At 46.4% G+C, this 12,688-nt stretch overlaps 1 protein-coding gene across 2 annotated transcripts in view; it reads right to left on the bottom strand.

Moving 5' to 3' along the window:
• Positions 1-389: 389 nt before the first annotated feature.
• Positions 390-12,688, bottom strand: part of atrn (attractin) — a 136,437-nt gene continuing 124,138 nt past the window's right edge. For both annotated transcript variants that reach the window (XM_030443643.1, XM_030443644.1), the window contains exons 28-29: positions 11,526-11,640; positions 390-7,130 (exon numbers count right to left, since the gene is read on the bottom strand). In XM_030443643.1, coding sequence (XP_030299503.1) covers positions 7,006-7,130; positions 11,526-11,640 — 240 coding nt within the window. In that variant the 3' untranslated portion in view covers positions 390-7,005. The remainder of the gene's footprint in view (positions 7,131-11,525; positions 11,641-12,688) is intronic.

Here is a 12,688-nt window from a genome sequence, read left to right as displayed (position 1 = left end):
CACCATCAGGCTTAAAATTTGACTCATAAACAAGCTCTCAAAAATCCAAGGAAAGATTAAAACTTTGTGAATATTTTTTGCCCCCTTAAGGCTCCACCTTCGTCTGGATATTCATGCTCCTCAGATGATTTACATCTGTGTTTTTAACGACTCCCTGAACTCCAACATCACACCACATGCGGTGAACACTGCAGCCTCCTGGTGCAGCTCACGGGACTCGTTTTTGTAGTCGCACAATAAAAGAATGAATGAACTGAATGTAGTTACTTGACACTGTGCATATTACAGAGGTAGCACCCCCTTCTGAATCTGAGGCAGATGCAAACAAGCACCACAGGAGAAGAATGAAATCGGTTAGAAGCGTAGTTATGAAGACAAACAGCGCCGGGTTGGATTTTCACATTTAATAATAGACAAAAATGTTCTGTCATTCTTTTATGTACATCAGTAATTACAAGTTCAGTATGCTATTATCCTCAAGTTTTACACATAGTTTCATCAGCTTCTAGTAATGCTTGTTCGTCTTTACACTGCTGTCTTACATACAAAATATGCTATGTACTGCAGTCACATTTATAAAAGCCTGGAGGAGGTGTCGCCATAAATGATTCTTTTTAAAACCATTCAACAAATGTCATTCACAATACTTTCTCATTATTTACAAAAAAAAAAAACAGCAACTGCTAAATTATACATATTAACAAACTACTTCCTCAGTATATATAATGCCGCTGTACAAAGAGACAAAGAAAACAACGAGGGGTAACGCCAGATTATTACAGTGACCTTATTCCGATGCTCTTACCTGTGTATTAAAGCATTTTAAATACACATTAATGCTGCCAGTGTTTTGAAGAAATTCTACTTGAATATTAGGGAGATTTCCGTTAACTAATCACACTTTATAAATATGGAATTGCTCTAAGTTTCTATCAGTTAATACAGAGATTAATGAGCCGAATAAGGCCACCGTAAAGGTCAGGTGTTACCCCGATAAAAAAGTTTGAGGCTTGGCGAGGGCAGGGAGCAGGAGATCTTTAAAATCCAAATAAATCTGACAGGTTATTTCACAGGTGTGGTGGCACGATGGCGGACAGCGTTCGAGGTTCCTACACATTTCCCTTTGCAAACCTCCCTCAGATATATCTGAGCAGCTCGGGGCCGCTTCACACCACGGCGGCTCCGAATGGAGGCGAGACTTAATCGTCTGGAAAATCTGAACTTTAGGACTCAGGGATCCTGTAATGCGACATCAGTACAGTGAACACAGGAAAGTTCATGTTTACCAGCAGGGCAGGGCTCTGATGCGTGAGCAAAGAATACAAGGCTGGGAAAAAAAAAGTGCATTTTTTAAAATAAAATCAGAATAGTGTCATTTTAAACACCAGCTCCACCCACACAGGACTTTTCATTCATGCTGAAGCCACCTGTGTCGAGTTGAACGAGTCCTAAGATCACGTTCTGTTGTCCTGCTAGTTCATACAAACTGCAGTAAGAGCCTGTTGCAATATGCAGCAATATTTTAAAATAGCATCTCGTTGTGAAGACCAATTACTGTGGAGGAGCAGGACTGCTAAACACAGCGACGCAAACTGGGTGACCTCGCGTTTCCTGTGGCTGCTTCAAAACAAAAGCCTCCCACACGTTTGCTGGTGACAGCTCTGTAATGTAATGGATGAGTGTCGACACGAATCCCTGCCAACAATGGCAGACAAGAAGACGACATCTGGCAACTTAAATAGATTCACCACCTTTGTTAGACCTTGTTAGACCAACTCCACAGGTCACCATTCACACACTGGTTTTCAACCGAGGGGTCGGGAAACCCAAAGAGGTTAATTTGCAGGGGTTTGTGGATAAAAATAATAAAATTACACTGCCTGGTCCAGTGAAATTGTTTTCCTTAAAATAGTTTAATGATGAGGGGGTCAGCAACCTGATCCTCCTCCTGGAAAAGGTTGAGAACCGCCGCTTTAACAGATTAACGCCAGCTAAACAGTTAAATAACTCTGAAAAACACCGAACACGGGAGTAAAACTTGTGGAGTGGAGGTTTAGTCCACCTAGTCACCTCCACTGTGACCACCAAGATGGAGGAGGGGTCCAACAGCCAGGGTCAGCTCATGCAATAAAACCACGTGTTCGCAGCTTGGTGGACTAAACAGAGCCTGTGGAAAAACCAGCAATTAACGCGGCTCATTAGAACTCCTAATGGGATCTGCAGAAAGAGCCAAACGGTTGTGGGCTGGACGCTAAACCACGTTTATCCACCCAACATCCAAATTTCCCTCATTTCACGTGATTCAATTAATCTCGTTAATGTCATGTAATTACTCCAGAATAGCAGCAGTTCATCCTGCCAATCAGCACACGCTCCAATCAAAGAATTTGAACTGGCCAGACTGGAATTAATTAGCAACAACAAGTCTGGACCGGGCCGAGTCTACGGTGTCCTCTTTAGTCGGAGCAGAACTGACAGGACCGTGATGGAGGATGGTGTCTGGACGCAGGCGTGTACCTGGAAATAAGCTCCATCAGCCAAAAACTAATGAAAACTCCTGTGTGGGTGGACCCGAGGGGGAAGTCTCAAGTTTAAAAATAGTTTTTTTTTTCCTTCTAAATATTCCTAATCACATTTGATGTTCTCGGAGTTTGCAGACCTGTGTAGGAACCCGGTGTGAGGCTGCCGACAGCAGATCTGGGTCAAGCAGCGTTTACAGATAATGGAGTTTGTTTTTCATCACTCTGCCAGTATTGCGGTTTTGAAATGGGTCAGACTGGCCTCGGAGGACAGGAAAATGAAATAAAAAGTTTAAGCTTGTCGAAGACGTGTTGTGGTAAGAGGCGAAACGCACAAACCTCTAGGATTCATTTGCAGACGCGGTCAGACCCAGGATCTGCTCGTCTGAAGCGTAAAGCAGGAGTAGACCGAGCAGGCCGCGGACCTTAACATCGTCTTTACAAGTCCAGTGTCTTTCTCGATACATCTTCAACAAGGCAAAGCTCTTACATGGTCCGACCCGTGACCTTTCACTCACTGTGCTGTCTGTTAACCGCTGAACCGGCCCCGTCACCTCGGGCCCGGAGGGGAAACCGACGACAGCGGGCTGCTGGGACTCACGATCCGCCTCCCAGCCAGCTCCAGTTTTACAGATTCACCGTGGCTGCACGGGTGATTCTTCATTTTACATTCATTTACAAAAGAAGGAGAAAAAAAAAAAAGGGAACAAAACACAATCTTCATCCTTGGTGAAATTATTTCTACAGTACATTTGAATCAGACGTGGAACAGATTCATTTATGAAGAGCTCTTTGCAGAATGAGATCTCTGCTGTTGTGGGAGACAAAATAAAAAAAAAAAATCTGCAACAGAGGATGAGTGCCGTCATACATTTTGTCACCGACGTCGTTACCGGAGAAATTCAATAAAGTGAGCATGAACAGGTAGTGTTTTTAAAAGTGGAAACAGAGCGTGGTGGAGTTAAAACATGTCACAGACAGGAGATAGAATACGAGCCGTAGTCTGATCTCGGAGCTGCTGATGCCGTCTCAGGAGCACATCGCCCCATTGGACGAGTCATGTGACCCCCTGCCGGTCACGTTCGCTCGCCTCCCTCTCGTCTCCTTCAGCTCAGGGTCGAAACATCTTCCCTCTTCTGTCAGCGTTTCACCATCCAACGAGAACTTTGGAATTCGATAGCACCTTCATGTGATGGTTGTTACGGACAGCCGTGTCGTAGAGCTGCGACTATTTAATATTTTCGTAGTTAATCGATTACGTGTTCAGTCTATAAAATATCAGGACGACGAGAAAAATGTGGATCAGTGTTTCTAAAAGCCCGAGATGATGTTTCCAGAAAATATTCAGATTTAAGAAGCTGGAATCAGAGAATTTTTACTTTTTCTTCAAAATGATTTGTGTGTGTTTCTTCATTTTTAAGCGTGAAAACCACTGGATGTTTTTAAGGAGACCTCTGGAAAATGCCCAGCTGTGTTCGTTGCAAACAAAACCGGTATTTTAAAACAAAAATGTGATCTTTTCTTAACCCTTAAGTGTTTTTATGAGCCTAAACCTAACCAGAATATAAGCGTAGTGTCGTCACAACATAAGATTGAAGCATGAAGTTTCAACAGATCTGTAGTTTGGAGAAACATGTACTGCCAAACTTCTTTCTGGGGACCGAGTTGCAAACTAATCAGTTAATCTCTGCAGCTCTGTAGTGTTGATAAAGAAAGCCAAAAAAAAAGTTTCTGCAATCCCGAGAAGGAGCAGACGTCCTCTCCTCCTGGTTCTGCTTTCAGATGGACCGAACCCGTCTTTAATAAAAAACGTTCTGTGGGACCAAACTGTCTCATTAAGTTCCTGACTGCTGCTTATTTACGACCGTTAAATCCCTGCAGCGGTGACAAAAGCAGCATCAAAAATCAAAACCCTAAACCAGACACGATGGCTAAAAACAAAGGTTGCTCTGACGGAGAGAAGAGCAAAAAAAAAAAACAACAGAAAAACGGGTGAAAGTGAACTTTGAACTGATCCGACTTCCTTGATGGTCGCTGTGCTCTCCGGGGTCACTGGACTGGAGTTGTGAGCACATCCCGCTCTCTATAATTACAGAATGTCAACGTTGTTCATGCTTTCTGCTCTGACCTTTTGCGAGTGCTAAAAGTTTGCCCTTTAACCAGACGCCCAGCAGTTCTAGTATGCTGAACACATGTGAGAGCCCGCCACTAAATAGACACGTCCTTCAGGGGCAAAATGTGAGTTACTAAACTCTTCTATTACTGTAAATCTCGAGAGGCAGGAGATGTGTTTCCCGTACACGTCAGGCAAATACCTGCAGGTGTTTGGAGTCTGAACTTGAAAGATGACCAATGTGGACTAATTTAAATCTTCTCTGACGCTCGGTGCTGAAGGTGAGAAGAGGAAAAAGGCAGGGAAACACAGATCTGACACCCTGATGCCCTGACGAGACAGAAAAAAGTATTTGTGACATTTCAAAGCGACAGCTCTGTTTCAAACTAGCAGTTTTTTTTTTTTATTCTTTATGTGTGTGTGTGTGTGTGTGTGTCTGGTGTTCGCCTCGCGTTTTTCATTCTGTGCTTTCCCCTCGTTTTCCACCCAGCTGACAAAAAGAAGTAATGTTTCTTTTTTTAAAAAAAAAATGGACCGGTGATTTCAGATAAGAACTGTGGGAAGAGCAGGTAGAGCAGATATAAAAAGGAAGGAGAAAGAATAAAAGGGAAAGGCTCAGAGCGACCTCACACACTGAAGCACAAAGAACAGCGTGAGCCCGAGAGACGAGGCGACAAGATAATTTCAAGAGGCATTTTGAAGAAAAAGTAATGTTTGGTTTTTTTTCCCGTCTTCTTTTTTTTTAAAAATCAATACCCGAGATGTCAATTCAAAAGTCTCATTTAAAAAAAGGTGCAAATAAGGGAAAACTCGCATTGTGGCCGCTCGCTTCACTAATGTATGTGTGTGCTTCGTGTTCAGAGCCGGTCGGCCCGGTACCGTTTAAACGTTGGCATCAGCAGCTGCGGTGTAGCCGCGTCGATGTGAACACAGACGTCACTGCGGCGGGGGCTAATTGAGCAGCCGTAGATAGCTCGGGGACACGGAACAATCGGCATCGAGCGGCAGGTGGAGAGCCACAGAGTTTCTGGCATCGAGGCAAGGGGGGGGTATGTTACGTTTGTGGACATGGGAGCAGCAATTAGAGGCTATGGATTTGTGCGGCAACGATCACAGAGGATGCAGAACCGTTGGCCCGGCTCCCCTCGCGCAGATCGGCCTAATCACTTCAGTCAATCAGAGTCAGCTGATCTATAGGAAGCCTGTTTCACATGAGCTCGAGGGGCGGGCACTGCCAAAGGGGACAATCGTTAAACACCGGAGGGTTTTCTCACCACCAACTGTTTCGGTGTGTGTGTGTGTGTGGGAGCACCGTGTGTGCACAGCGATTGGCCGTCATTGCAACTGGAGAAATAATTAGCTGGAATAGTTTCAGTCGGCGCTGGCTTACTGTACGAGCCAGCGTGGATGTGTTGTCGCCGCGGTCTCGTTTTGTACTCGGACGCGCAGCCAGAGAGGCTGGAAAGGCGTTTGTCTCGGCGGCCATCTGGCTGCCGGGCCAGACGGAGAGAGACGGGTGGAGACAAAGCTCCAGACAGGCCACGGAGAAGACAGCGGCAGAAGACACAGAGCCGATTAGAAATGTCACAGACTCTTTAGATGGGCTTTGGCTGCACGGCCGGCCTCCTACAGTGGATCCTCATTAAAAGGAAGACTGAACATGCTGTTAGCTTGCTCCGAGGCCGGACTGTACAGGACTCCGGTGACACCAGCCCTCAGTGCTGAGCTGTGAACATGACAGCAGGCGACAATGGGTTACAAATGGGTACAAGGGCCTGGAAAGTTGGTGTTTGGAAGTGTGCGAGTGTGTGTATGTGTGTGCATGCGCAGCTGAACATGTCCAGTTTGTTCCTGCCTTCAAAATAAAACAATACAAAACAAACGAACAACAATAACTTAATCAAAACGAGAATATAGAGGGTTGCAAAGTCTCTGGATTTTTCAAAAACTACGAGACGAGGATCTCTTCTAGCAGCAAGCCGTGGCCGCCTCGACTCTAACGAGGCGGTGTCGACAAATGTAAAATGTTTCTCGAGGGGGGAAAAAGGGTGAAGTCAGCACCCGCTCTGTCCCTCCCTCCCTCCCTCCCTCCCCTGCTCCCCCTCTTTGTGTCCAGTCTCTGTCGATCAGTTCATGGGGACCCACAGTTCCCGTAGGAGGAGAGGGAGGGGAAGCCCGCTGGGGCTCCAGACCGCCAGACGACTCGGCCCCGCACCCAAAAAAATGTTCCAGTTCTGCGTCCCAGCATGCACCTCTCCCTGCCAGAGCGGAGCTGGCGGAAGTCTCTGTAAGAGGGGGGCCGAGGCGGAGAGGGGGGGGGCTGATGGGAGAGCGTCAGGTGGTGGGGTGGTAGAAGAGGACAGGGTGGCGTGGTCAGATACAGGTGGAGGGCTGTGCGGTGGGCTGCTGTTTGCGGTTCCTCAGGCCTCCAGACTTCTCCTTGTAGCCCACACACATCTGCTGAGACACGTCCACCAGCGCACTGGCCACCGCCAGACCTACACAAACACACACGCACACAAATTATTACAAATAGGTGACGATTACGCAAAGCTGGAAACGCTAATAATCATTTAGCCTAAAGGATCAGATCTGTGGAGAGGTGGACAGTAGGCACAAATCATTCTACAACAAAAGAAAATGACACAAAAATCTGTGTGATGATAATAAGAAACAACAAGAAATAAATCATCATCGCACGATAGCTGCTGGATTACATTTGCATTTCATGTAAATCTCCTGTGGCTCTCCCTAAAGACTGTTTACCTGTGAGATTTGTGACGCAGCACCGGGCTGGACAACGTGAGAGCAGATACATGCACACCAGAGGAAAAGTCATCTCGTTATCTATCACTGAATCCTCGTGTAGAACCAAAATGTTAATGAAAATGTTTCTGTTCCTCGTTGACCGACTTGATGGATATTTCTGTAGGAGCTCTTCTCCTCCGGTGCATTTCTTCGTGCACCTCCTCCTGCTCTCGATAATATCCATCAACGCGGTCACTTCTCCGCTACAGACACACTGCAGCCTGCAGAATTTAGCGCGTGGTGTAAAATGTAAAATCCCACGCGCAGGCACGCGAGTTCTCATTACGGCCAGGTGGTGAAATCATAGACTGGCAGCGCAGGCAGCACACTTCATTAAGATTTATTAATACTCTCTGAGCCATGAAATTCCAATAAACTCCATTTATCTCCAATCATGGATGCATTTAGCCCCGATCAAGTGCACATTGCCGACGGCAAAATCTGAATTCCGAGGGGAGAAGCAGCGGCTGGGATCACATCCTCTCTCAGCGTGATCGTCTTCGGTGTAACAGGCTGCAACTATTAGCTGGTTTCTTGTTCTATAAGTGGGCGCTCGATGGTTTCAAAGCAGCCAAATGAGGCTCAGATACAAATCAGACAATCAACAGAGCTCGACCTCCTCGTGGCTGTTTGGAGAGTGACGAGCGCGGCCATTTTGCGCAACTGTAAACGGATGTGCTGTGATGCTGTGATGCTGTGAAGACAGACGGCAGCCTGGGGGATTCAAATTGAATGTAGCCGGAGCGGAGACAAGTTAAAAGCATTACAGACTGGAGACCCTTGCGGGCATGAAGTGATGGTAGGAAGGCGGCTAACATGGTCTCAACAAAAGCCGCCCGGGGGAAAACTCCACTGAGAGTCGAGGTGGTTTTGTTATGACAAAAGGGCTACGTGGTAATTAATAAGAGCCTGGGGCGCATGGATGGTCTGGGGACCGCAACTGTGGGAGGCTAGGAGGCTATAAAACACAGATGAAATACAGGAAATGGAAAAGAAATCAAGTTGAGTTCATGTTTGAGTCCTTGAAGAAGACAGTGAAAGAAACAGGAAGGTAGGAAGGGGGGAAAAAAAAGCAAGCGCTTAGTCCTGGGTCCTATCAGACTGTCGTAAAGGAGAGAGATAAGGAAAACAGATGAAGGACGGATGGGAATATAAAGAGAGCAAGTGACAGAGCAGAGGATGAAAAGAGGTAATGGGCTCAACTCTCAGCGCTATCAGACAGACAGGAAACAAAGAATACGGAAGAGAAAGAGGGGGGAGAGCGCAGGGAAATGCAATAAAAGACACCGCGCTGCACTTTAAACCCAGACCTCACAGACGCAGAGAAGACGAGTAATAAAACTCGGGAGTGAGGAAGAGAGCTGCAGCGGGCGTCTGAGCAGCGAGAGACACATGCAGACAGAAAGGATGATGAAGGGAGGACGAGGAGATGAGAGGGAGAGAGAGCAACAAACGGGCTGCAGCCCTCGTCTCACGGCGCAGGACTGAGCGCAGACAACCAGAAGAGGAACGAGTGCTGCATTCTGCTCGCTGCCGCCGGATCAATACGTCCTTGTCACATTAATGGTGCAGCCGTGAAATAATTACTGTAAACAAATGAGACCGTGGTCAAGATGATCTGTAGCCTCTGTTCTACGGTGAATGAATGATTCTGCCTCTTAACACTGAGACCACATATCCCATAATCCCACATTATTCTCCTCCGTCAGTGAGGAACATCCGTCCAAGCTGTTATTTCACCCCCTATTTTTATTCAATTCCACTGCGGCTTGAAAAGATACATAGCATTTTAGATTTTCTTTGTGCCAAACAGCAATCCAGAGAGAATGTCTGTGAGGTTTATCCAGTGTAATAAACAGTGTAGAGACTGACACAGACCAGTAATTATGACTGAAATATCCTCCTTTAATTGATGATATGTCTGTTAAAGTATAGGAGGCAAAATATAAGGAGAAATGGCACTAAATGGGTGAAATCATGGACACTACAGCGACAGGCTCGAGGGTCCATCCCGATCTCCAGTTTCGAGTTTCCAACAGAGGCCAACGAGTGCCAACGCCGCAGGAGACATCGCAGAAACCTCGAGCCACAGATGCTCAACAACGGCCACGACATTGGTGGATGGTAGAGGTGGGTGCAATTCATCGATGTGGCGTTGCATCGCGATGCGTTACTTGACGATTTGGCATCGATTAATTCACGTTGATGCTTTGCCGCAAGACCGGAACTAACAAAAACACGTAACCGGAACCTTAGCGCCACGCCGCCCGGACTGTTTGGAAGCACTTTGGATTTTATGAGAGAGCAAACAAGACGACTGACAAGACCGACGCAATTTGATGTTTTCAGTGTTTTCCGCTAATAGAGGGGGCTCTCATGCAAGTGGAGCTTTCCCTGGTCAAAGTCAAATGTTCAAAAGACCTTGTTATTTGCTATTTGCTTGTTATTTGCTTATTATTTGAGTGTAGTTTTAGAGGATCTGAGTTAATTGATAGGCTATTTATTTACAAATGTAGCCACAGATGAAGACAAAATCAATCTTGTATGGAAAAAAAGCATTAAAAATCACAATAATCGAAGAATCGTGGCACCAATAATCGAATCGAATCGAAAGGTACCCTTGTTGGAACACCCCTAGTGGATGGACTGACCAGTCGGGAGGCTCAAGGGCAAAAATCGCTGATTGGGGCCTCGTGACCACCCCAAGTCTTATTTCGACATTTCCCATCCTCCCTGCTTGAAACAGAAGTTGCTTAGGTCTCTTATTTCTGCTCCAAAGAGCAAGAAGAGAGGAAGCATGAGTGAGGACACTCCAACACAGCCAGACCTTTCTCAGGCAGCAACCTATACCTACATACACCTACATCCAAGTGAGTCACACTACATGAGAGCAGGCTTCCCAGAAGGCTTTGCAGCCCTAATATGTGGCACATTTGAAGGCGATGCTTCAAAGAAAATGACACCTCATTACTCCTCACACATTCCCTCTCTCCTCTCTCCTTGCATGGTTTCCTTGTGTCCCTCCAGGATCCATCTCAGCTGCTGTTGTATCACAGTGTCTGACCCACCCCATCACCACAGCTGCCTAAAACATCTGTAACACACACTTCATGGTGCTGTCGTGTCCGCCACTCGCTGTGTCTCTCCTCTCCGAGTTCCCTCACTGTTTAATACCAAAAGTACAGCTGCTGATAATCATCAGACGAGTCTCTCAGCACAACAATGGAACTGATTGTTGGACCGCTGCAGAAAACGACTGTTTACGTGGTTATGAAGCAGCTTTTATGAGCCACAAACAAATCAGTTTGATTTATATTTATCTGTCAGAAAACAGACACAGATGGAACACATTTCATGAAGAAGAACAACAACCACTTCAACCAGGATAAAAAAAACTACTGAGATTTCTTTGGAAACAACCTGAAATCTTGACTGTGTACCTTAAAGTCTAAATGTACATCACTATTTCCTTGTAACGATCCTTCAAACACTTCGTAACTGTTAAGTACAGATACATGATGTAATCCAAACTCTTACTGAGCAGTAACAAATTGAGAAATTGAGAAAATCCAACCAACCCCAAATTTGGCGTCCTGGGAATGAGACTCAACAATCAAACTATCTTTGTGGTGCGTTCAAGCACCGCTGGGACAAAATCCTACTGATTCTACATTTAAATTCAACAGACGTTGAATTTTATTAATATAAATTGGCTGGTAGAAATGTGCTTCAGAGAGAGGCTGTTTACTTTGAGACTTTGAGTACATTTCAGAGCCTGTCCTTTATTACTTTGACTTTGCTTTGAGTAAAGAAGTTGAATCAGTCGTCTTTTATTACACAAATATCTGAACTTCTGCTTGAGGACAGAATGTGTGGACTTCTCTGGGAGATCCACAACAAAAGACAAAGGAAGAAGAAGTAAGACGAGACAAGTGTGAGCTGCAAACTTACATTTCTCAAACTACAACTGAAGCTTCACAAGATGGAAGAAGGAAGGCAGATCAAGGAAAGGATGTGAAAAGAAGTAAACAATGATCAAACAGAGATGGATGAGAGAGGAACGAAAGCAAGTGATGGAGTCTTACCAGACTGTCCTGGAGGAGGGATGCCGCCGGTGCCCCTGGGTAACCGCACAAAGATGGAGAGCACAGCGGCTTTGTTGCCAAAGCAAGGCTCGAGGGCGATGGGTTTTGGGACGGACTGCGGAAAAAAGAGAAGGAGACAGACAGAAAAATAAAAGTATTACACACCACAAGCCTCCCAAATCCTGGTGAACACACGCCACTTTCAAAGACATGGATAACAGAGGCTTTGCTGTTACTCTTCTTGTTTGTGTCAGCAACATGCACAGAGGAAAGAAACCTTTTCCACCCCCCTGTCGAGATACACAAAACTGATCTGTGGCACAAATTGGATCCCCCCCCCCCCCCCCCCCTCCTCCCCTCCCAAAAATCCTCCACTATGCACAATTCCATGACAATGCCGCCTGTGTGCAGCTCGGGCCGCAACTGGATATCAAGTGGCGTCGCTGGGAGCAGAGATTTGTGTCGGAGGAAGTGGCGGCGTGCCGCTGTCGCCGCGGGCTGCGCCGGGCACCTGACTCTGTAATACCAGTATCTCCTGTTTATCAGCAACTCATCCATATGTGGGGATGAGTTCCCCTGCCTGTAAACACTGGCCGGATCCGCTGCCGCTCGCCTCCTACAATATTCATGGGTTTACCTCGACAGAGGATATGGTTATGGAGAACGCCGCCACCTCGCCCGCATACAGATAGCGTCCCAGCTCGCCTCGCCTGCTTTCTTCGCTCTGTATTTTTGAATTCCTGAGCCGGACAGGAAACTGGGCCATGGCATGGTTTCATACACTCCTGACACTGCCTCTCTATTTGCTCAGACACACATACACCCACACGCAAGTTCAATCCCTTCCCACGCCGGTCTTTATGCTCTGGAGAGTCGAGCTTAACGCCCCCGAGAGGAAACGCAGCTGGAGCGTGACACACAGAAATGAATTCCTCCACACACACGCAGTTTTCCCCACTTACATGCGACTGTATACACACACACACACACACACACACTTGCCACCTTTTCAAACACAAATTCACACAGCTTCTCTCTCCATCTCGTACACACACATACTGTAAGCGTACACGGGGGGAGCGGGGCAGTAATGATATTCAGGCTCTGACCCATTTTACGCAATTATTCTCTGCTCCGTCTCTCCAAGGCTTACCTTTCATACC

The sequence above is a fragment of the Sparus aurata genome, chromosome 16, assembly GCF_900880675.1.
Source record: "Sparus aurata chromosome 16, fSpaAur1.1, whole genome shotgun sequence".
Lineage (NCBI taxonomy): Eukaryota > Metazoa > Chordata > Actinopteri > Spariformes > Sparidae > Sparus > Sparus aurata.
Note: the sequence above shows the minus strand (reverse complement) of the source record. Positions and strands in the feature narration are given on the sequence as shown.